This window comes from Prosopis cineraria, unplaced genomic scaffold (genome assembly GCF_029017545.1).
Source record: "Prosopis cineraria cultivar Desert tree isolate PC_DT_omini unplaced genomic scaffold, ASM2901754v1 PC106, whole genome shotgun sequence".
Lineage (NCBI taxonomy): Eukaryota > Viridiplantae > Streptophyta > Magnoliopsida > Fabales > Fabaceae > Prosopis > Prosopis cineraria.
The window spans coordinates 25,338-34,451 of NW_026555433.1; the positions used below are offsets into that span (position 1 = coordinate 25,338).

General features: G+C 35.7%; 1 protein-coding gene across 1 annotated transcript; it reads left to right on the top strand.

The window, feature by feature from the left end:
• LOC129295400 (probable mitochondrial-processing peptidase subunit beta, mitochondrial) lies at positions 1 to 4,922 on the top strand. Its single transcript, XM_054933915.1, has 9 exons — positions 1 to 760; positions 1,743 to 1,907; positions 2,078 to 2,215; positions 2,295 to 2,446; positions 2,517 to 2,625; positions 3,209 to 3,307; positions 3,750 to 3,815; positions 4,334 to 4,441; positions 4,551 to 4,922. The coding sequence occupies exons 1-9, from the start codon at positions 89 to 91 to the stop codon at positions 4,635 to 4,637; spliced, it is 1,596 nt and encodes a 531-aa protein (XP_054789890.1). The 5' UTR covers positions 1 to 88; the 3' UTR covers positions 4,638 to 4,922.
• The last annotated feature ends 4,192 nt before the right edge of the window (positions 4,923 to 9,114 follow it).

Consider the following 9,114-nt stretch of genomic DNA (forward strand, 5'->3'; position numbering starts at 1 on the left):
TCTTCTTTCGTAGTCCACCCCTCACCCACGCCAGAATACTTTTCTGGTTTACCCTAGCTGCACCAGGGCGAGCCAGGTACATTGAGCCATGGCGTTCAAGCACCTAATAACTCTGGCTCGGCGTTCACAACGACGTCGCAGCTCTGCGCTCTCATCGGCGTACCAGACTGTCCGATCCTCATCATCCTCCCCGGCTGTCGCCGCCGAATTGTCCCTTCCTTCCCCTCCTCCTCCCAATGCTATGATCTATGATCGTCTTGCCGAGGCCGTGAAGTCCAAGCTCAAGCAGCTTGAAAATCCCGACCCACGATTCCTCAAATACGGGTCTCCTGGCCCCACCTTATCGGACCACACTCGAATCCTCTCTGCACCTGAAACTCGTATTACTACGCTTCCTAATGGATTGCGTGTAGCTACGGAGTCTAACCTTGCCGCAAAAACCGCCACGGTTGGCGTCTGGATCGACGCGGGATCACGATTTGAGACGGAGGAGACCAATGGGACCGCACATTTTCTCGAGCACATGATCTTCAAGGGTACGGAGAAGAGGACGGCGCGTGAGTTGGAGGAGGAGATTGAGAACATGGGCGGGCATTTGAATGCGTATACATCGAGGGAGCAAACCACGTATTACGCTAAGGTTACTGATAAGGATGTTCCTAAGGCACTTGATATTTTATCTGACATACTGCAGAATTCCAAGTTTGACGGGAACCGCATTAGCCGGGAGCGCGATGTGATCCTCAGGGAGATGGAAGAGGTAATGAGGATTACTTTGCGTCTAAGGATCGAGTGAGAATCATTTTTATGAATTTAGTTGTTCTTAATTTTAAGTTTGTAGGATCAAATTTCTCGCTCATATAGGGAAGGCATTTGGTTGATTATGTGGTTGGATAGGATGACTAACCCCAAGGGCTTGGGTTTGTTTATTCCGGTTTACCTTTTCCAGGTCAATTTTGTTATTGTTAAGGAATAAAGACAAAAAGTTCTGACTTTTTATGTGAAGTCGGGTTCTTTCTGTAGGTTGCTCATAACAGTTAGTTCTGGATGACATTTGTCTAATTTCGTTCATCTTCATGTGCATTTTACATTGTAAGGTAGTTATCTTTTTCTTCAAATTTATATATTTATGTTATATAAATCATGTAATTTAACGAATTTGTGGTTCTTAATCTTAATTTTGTAGGGTCAAATTTCTCAGTCACATAGGAAAGGCGTAGGCTTGATTATGTGGTTGGGAAAGATATCTGATTGCTAGGGCTTGGTTTGTTTATTCCAATTTATCTTTCTAGGTCAATTTTGTTGTTGTTAAGGAAGAAAGACAAGGTTTTGACTTTTACTGTAAAGGTGGGCTCTTCTTTTTGAAGGTTGCCCATAACATTTAACAACCTTCGCACTTCCCATTTCATAGGTTTGATAGTTTTGCTTGGCATTTGTCTAATTTCATTCATGTGTATTTACATGTGGTCTCTAATCAAGCATGGTACCATAGGTGCTGTTTCTAGTGCCAAAAGTTTATTCTTTCACCCGGTATAATGAATAGTCAATCTTAAACTAGTTAAGTGAGTTTATTCTTTCACCGGTATAATGAATAACTGTTAAGTGCACTAATCTGAATAGTTGTTTATACTCCAAAAGGTTAGTCTTGCAGCAAGTATTGCATATAGTTGAATTGTCTAAATATAAGCTGAACATGCTTTCTTTTATATTCTAATTTGTTTATTACGTGGAATTGCTTGTAGGTTGAGGGGCAAACAGAGGAAGTTATTTTTGACCATTTGCACGCGACAGCTTTCCAGTACACTCCTCTGGGCAGAACTATTCTTGGACCTGCTCATAATATTAAGACTATCACTAAAGATCATCTGCAGAACTACATTCAGACACACTACACGGCTCCTAGGATGGTATGCTGAAAATCTGAGTACCTGTTTGTTTGCATCTCCTTCTAAATGATGGATGCATGGTATCTCTAAGTGTGGTTATCCTTTAACTTACTTACCATACAGATTATTCTTATCTAATAACAGGATATGGCAGTTAGCCTGATGGATGTTTTCTGTTTGGGCTTTCTTAGGTTATAGCTGCATCTGGAGCTGTCAAGCATGAAGATATTGTTGAGCAGGTAAAAAAATTGTTTACGAAGTTGTCAGCAGATCCTACTACAGCTTCTCAATTAGTTGCGAAAGAACCAGCCATTTTTACTGGGTCTGAGGTGAGAATATATATCCTCAGAACGCTCACATTGACACTTTTTGGTAGCAATGTTAATTATCAATTTCTTTGTCTAACAGGTTAGAATGATTGATGATGATATTCCCCTTGCACAATTTGCGGTAGCTTTTGAAGGAGCTGCCTGGACAGATCCGGATTCCATTTCCCTGATGGTCATGCAGGCTATGCTGGGCTCATGGAACAAGACAGCAGGAGGTGGAAAACATATGGGGTATGTCAATTGTAGTTTTCTTTTTCAATAATTTGTCCTTGTACTGAGAAGATTTTAACTGCACAAACAGTTCTGAGTTAGCCCAGCGGGTTGGCATTAATGAAGTTGCGGAAAGCATGATGGCTTTCAACACCAACTATAAGGACACAGGTCTTTTTGGTGTTTATGCTGTGGCCAAGGTGAGCAATTTTTTAGTTTTTATATTGGAGGTTGGAACTAGGTGAATTTTGTTTCAATGAATATCTTGAGGAGAAGAAACCAAATATCCTCCTTGCTTCAATGAAGTTTGTTTATTCTCCTCAAGTTTCTTGGTTTATTGCATGACTTTCCTCCATGCACCAGATTTCATTTCATTAGGAATAAGTAGGCCCCCCTCTCTAAATTGTATGCAGATCACAGAAATATTTGATGCCATGTACTGGTGATGATGATGGGGGAAAGTTTGACCTCTAACTTGCACGATGATGGATATTGGGTATCTTGTTTTCCAAACCTGGATTATGGAGAAATGAACTGTGTCAACTAACTAATAACTAATAAGAATGCCAATGCTGTGCTAGTCTCGATTTTGGATATATACAATCTAAGTAATGTTCTGGTGTATGAATTAATATTTTGATGTTTGAGAAAGCATATTGCTTAAGCTGTAAGGGCTAAGGATAATACTTTGTATGATGTTTTCTTTTGTTGAATTTTCATAATGCGTAACCTTGCATCTTTAATATTTTTGCTTTTTTTTTTTTTAACTTTTATTCCTTTCAGCCGGATTGCTTGGATGATTTGGCCTATGCAATAATGTATGAGACCACCAAGTTGGCTTATCGGGTCTCAGAAGATGATGTCACACGTGCTCGTAATCAGGTAAGGCACCTTACCTGCGTGTTGACTCTCCATACTTGTATACGATCCTGCTAATTCCATGTGGAAATTGGAAATGTGCCTGTGCTTGGCTCAGAAAAAAAATATGGGCTGAGTTGGATAATTTGTGATAGATGTCAGAAACTTGTAGTAATGGTTATTCAGCCAAGGTTTGCTTTAGTCAGGATGAATGTCCTTAGTCCTGGTCCGTATATTATCTTCCTCAGATAATGGTTTCTTTCATTCCTACAATGATATAATTAGATCTTCTAAAGTTCTAATAGTTATAAGCCCAAGTTCATACCTGAATATCTTTGTGCCACATTTTCCTTTAATTCCTCTTCTGTGGTATGGATTTGTGTGTGTGTGTATATGTATTGCAAAATCTTTGATGTGATTCATTTCTATATCCAGTTCCTAGTTTAATGTATTGTCTTTGTTTCAGTTGAAATCTTCACTCCTGCTTCACATAGATGGCACAAGTCCGGTGGCTGAAGATATTGGGCGCCAGGTACATTATTTTTTTTCATCTTACTATTTTACCCAAAGGGGGGGGGAGCGGATATTCACTATAGGAAGAAAAGAGCTTCAATTTTGCTGTGTTTTGCTTGAACTTTTAAGCTGAATTATGCTCCATGATGACAAAGGTCTTGGTAATGAACATGGAGTAATAGGAAAATGGCACTTATACTTATGTAACTGATTTATTTGCATGCATCTCACAAGTCTCCCCCTTTTGTTTCCTATTTTATAATGTTAAGAAAAATTCGTACACTGTTCTTATCTCATTTTGATGTCTTAACATATTTGGATGTTGGTTTACAACAAGAGAATGTGTTTTTGGTGAGATTGTGTCGAAAATCTGGTAATCTGCACGCATTATTTGAATTCTAAAATCTGTGATATTTGGCTTTATGCATCTCAATTATGACTTGCTTGCATGCAGCATCATTTTTATCTCCTGCTCTCTGGCATTAAGGATTATGTTCATGACAAATTGCTATACTCACCAAATTTTATCAATTTCAGTTGCTCACATATGGTCGAAGGATTCCATTTGCTGAACTTTTTGCTAGAATCGATGCAGTAGATGCAAGCACACTTAAACGTGTGGCAAACCGATTTATTTATGACAAGGTAACAGTTGAAATCTGCAGAGACATGACATCATTATTCTCATGAAATTATTTTGGGTATGATGTTTCAAGGCGTATATGGTTTTCATGGTATGTTCCCCCCATTGCAGGATATAGCAATTGCAGCCATGGGACCTATTCAGGGCTTGCCTGATTACAACTGGTTCAGACGCAGAACCTACTGGAACCGCTATTAGTTCAACTTTGTGTTTTTACCCCTTCTTTCCTTTCATTCAATTCCATGGGAGCTCCTGGCCGATGTTACTCTAATTCACTGCTACATACATATATGCCTCTGGATAGCGGCATTACAATCATTTTTTATTTAATTGTTGTAGGCCTTCCTTTTTGTAACATTCATGCAAAAATAAGCATGCCATGTCTTCACTCTTCTGTGATGTAATTGTGAAATCGTGAGGCCCTTTCACGCTGTACCTGATCTTCAAATTCGAGATGTCAATTAAGGACTACAGTTCAGACGAGTTAGTCTTATATAGCTTGATTATACTTTAGGGCATTATTTTGGTCAGCCTGAGGGCCTGGGCCCTATATATATTTTTTTATTTTTAATATCTTGAAAAAATTATTACACATAACATTAAATATTTAAAGACATTTTAGTTTAATAAAATATTACAAAATCAACTTCAATAATAATTAAATTTTGTTCCTGTCATGGAATCTTGATTATTTTTATTGTCATTAATATTAATATAATTTTATTTTTTTGATGGAGCTCAAACAATGGCACGTATATTAAGTTTTTCATATATGTTGTCTTCATTTTTGTAAAAAGAGGTTAAGGTTTTAAATTTAGTGTGGTATTTAATTTTTTTTTAAATTAAAATTTAAAAAAAATTATAAAAAGAATTTAAAAGGGTCAATCTTAATCTTAAAAGATCGATCTTTTTATTTTAGAGCTTAAAGGGCATTTTACACTCTAAGTTTTAATTAACGGCTTTATTTAAAATGATATTGTCGGTTGAGATTTCACCTGGTCCCATCCTGTGCTGCAGATTTTAACATCGTGTTACAGATAGATAATAAATCAGATCCTGGGCACAACCATGGCCCGTTCTATAACATCGTGTTATAGTCGGCACTTGTTTGTCAATTATTAGGGGGCACACGCTCTTCCCAGTGAAGGAAAAAGAAAAACTGAGAATCATATTAGCCGGCGAACCATATACAGGAATTTTTTTTTTTTTGGGGTTTTTTCTGTCATATGTTTATTCTCTTGTGAAACTAACAGAAAATGGAGGTGGATCTTCATCAGTCCAAAAGTTTGCAATCAGAATATCTTCAAGTTAACCAATGCGGAAGAGACTCTTGTGTGCGTACTCTCTGCTGAACGTCAAAGGAAACTGATAGGCCCAGGCCCAGCATGCCGCACTGAACTTCATCATCGCCTTCTCAAATGGCACCAAACAAAGGCCACCGACTTAGCATTTGAAATAAATGTATTATGATCAAACAGTGATGTGTCTTGCGAGGACCATAAAGAGGCAAAGCGAGAGGAAGACGATGATGTTTGAGAAATCATCGAACTTGCCCGAAATGGAATGCCACGATGACGACACAGCAAGCACGCAGCATGGCATGGTATAAGCGCCAAGTCCGTTGTGTATAAGCCTCTAGTTTTAATTCCGCCTAGCAATGTGTTAAGGATCAGCCTCTGACTTTAGGACCTTTATCTTCTCTTCTCTTTAAGAAGAGCCTTTAAGTACTATAAAACACCCTAAAATATCTTCTTTGATTGTAGAAATATTCTTTGATAGAATGAGAAGAAAAAAAATTAAATACATATTTTTTATTTGATGTTTATGCTTGGTTAAACATAAAGAATATAATAATGAATTGGAAAAAATCACATAATGTTTTACATTATAAAAAATGTATTTCCATATGTTATTCTCTTTCTTTTTTAGGCATAAAATAAAAGGTACTAAAAAATAAAAAAGATGTTAATAAGAGGTAAAATATACATTTAAAAAAAGCAAGTAGGAGAGGTGCCCATATTTTGTGCGTGTTGATATCTCAAATAGTATTGCCTCTAATAAAAGTAACTAATATTTTATTTTATTAGAATTTTAAAGTAGTAAAATTTTAATCAAAAATTAAAATTTAAAATAAAAATTATTTTAAAAATCAGAATAATAAGTAATTGAAAATTTTAGTTTCAAATATTTCTAATTATGATTACTTTTTAATAGTTATAAATAATATTGAATTTCAAGCCATTATTAAAAAATTATTAATGTAATTATTTAAAATTATAAAGTAAAAAATACAATTAATTATTAACTAGAAAACCTCATTAATTACATATATAAAAGATCAACATGGTTTTTATTTTTAAACATAGTACTCCCTCCAATACTATATATAAATCTCTTCTTTTTATATAAAAATATTTATAAAAATAATCATTAATATTTGGTAAAATAAAGGGCCATCAATTTTTTTTAAAAGAACATACATACATACATACATACATATATAAGAATTAAATGACAAATTTGCTCTTAAATTAAATGTCCAATAGTGCTTGAACTCTAAACTCATTTTTGTGCAATGTTGTTTATCTCATTAATAAAAATTAACTTTAACTGTTTTGGTCCTAATTACAGAAAATTGCCAAAAAATTTATAGAAAAATCAAAATTATTATAAAAAGGGATTCAAAATTTACAAATAACGATCATAGAACAAATTTAATACCGATTATAGGACAATTTTATTGAATGTAGGCTCTTGTTTATCACTGTGATCAGCATCAGAATTCCTAGCGTTGCAAGAAAACTATAGTTAATATGTGCCTAGTGGCATGAAAATCCTTCAAAAGAGAAGATCGTGGGTTCTATCTGTTGGGGCATGCGACTGTGTGTTCCCCGTCAAGCCAAAACAAAAAAAAACAAAAAAAATACTTCATGAACATGAAATCTCATGTAGTTTTTTTTTTTTTGGGTTTTTTCCCCCTATCATTTTTTTATTCTCTTGTGAAAGTAGCAGAAAATGGAAGTGGATCTTCATCAGGCTTGTTCAACTCTGGTTCATGCTCTCCGTTGAACGTCAAAGGGAAAGAATAGACACAGAGGACGAAGATCGCAAAGCAAAAGGAAGAAGATCATTGAACTTCCTGGAAATGGAATGCCACGAGATAATTAACAACACAGGACGCAACATGGCATGGTTCAAGCACCAGGTTTGTAATCACCAGACTGTGTTCTATTAACAACGGCTTAGAATAAACACAAAGTCCCATGTCAAATAATATTCCAAGTAATATATTGTATATAAGTGTATATATAAGTGCAAGACTTCGACGCACGGCTTCCGAGCAATGCGGCAATAGGCCGATAGTTAGTAGCCCAAGCGTGCGTATTGAGGCAGTGGAAAAATTGCTCGAGTAAAGTCATTGAGGCTGTTGGACTAGGATGCCGAGTTTGGACTCTGTCGGGTGACCTATGTGGCTTAACAGAGCAGTTGAGGATTAGTCTCTGGCTGTGACTTTAGGACCATCGTAATTTTAGAAATGTTCTTTTTATGATATATATTTTAATTTGATGTTTATGGTTCCTTAAATGTAAAGAATATAAGAAAATACGGAAGAAGATAAAATGTTTTATAATATAAAAAATAATAGGGTTAAATGATATATGAATCCCTAAATTATATCTAGACTCTAAATTTATTTTAAATGCAATGTTTTACTTCAAATTTCGAAAATAGTAAAAATGGTATATTAAGGCAATGAGATATAGTTGCTCTAGTCATTGAGGTAGTGGGAGTGAGATATTGAGTCTATTCTAGACTCGGTCACATGAGCTACGCTCACAAGTCTATAGCACACTTGGGTCCTCATCTTATATATTTGACAAAGCAGTTGATGATCAGCCTTGGGCTTTACACTACGTTTGAAAGATTTTTTTTTTTTAAGGAGGAATGAGATTGGAGCAGGATGACTAAAATGTCTAAGTTATTGTTTGTGAGTTTTTTTTTAAAAAAAGGAGATGTAATGGCAAGGTAGGGCCTCTAAAGCTCTCCTTTGCCATCCATAACTCAATTTTTGGCCCCCCAAAATTAGGGAGTTACGAATGGACTGCACAATATAATTATTTCATTTATAAAATTATCTCCAACCTCCTATCCTGATAAAAAAAGGGTAAATATGTAAATTTATCCACATACTGTTTTTTTTAAAAGTAATTAGTAGTTTATACTATTAGTTAGTTTAACATAAATGTTGAACTATGAAAAAGGGAGCATCCAGAGCCTCCCGTTAATTTGGTAGTCATGGATGTTAGTTTTTTTTTATGGGTCCCACTAATTTTTTACATATGATAGTCCATTAATTTGACTGTTGTACAAATTGGTGTAAGTAAAATTTTCATTGTGTTGAAATAACTCCCCACCTACCACTGTCACGCATTAGAGAAGAAGAAGAGCTTGTCAAAAGAAGTCTTTTATGCAGAGTGCAAGTGCCATGGCTAACTCAGGTTCATCTTCTACCGTAACAAGTAGACGAAATATTTCATTGTTAAGAAGACATGGTGGGGAGGTCGAATATGAAGGTCCAAGGAGAGTATGTCATTGCGAATTAGTTACTCCTCAATTAACGGCATGGATTGAAAGCAACTTAGGAAGAAGATTTTATAGGTGCTAAAAGTGTTAC

Excerpts from the sequence above, each read along its gene's own strand:
- LOC129295400 (XM_054933915.1), top strand. The coding sequence starts at position 89 with ATGGCGTTCAAGCACCTAATAACTCTGGCTCGGCGTTCACAACGACGT. Across the intron at positions 3,308-3,749 it reads TCACACGTGCTCGTAATCAG|TTGAAATCTTCACTCCTGCT; the intron begins GTAAGGCACCTT and ends TCTTTGTTTCAG. Across the intron at positions 3,816-4,333 it reads CTGAAGATATTGGGCGCCAG|TTGCTCACATATGGTCGAAG; the intron begins GTACATTATTTT and ends TATCAATTTCAG.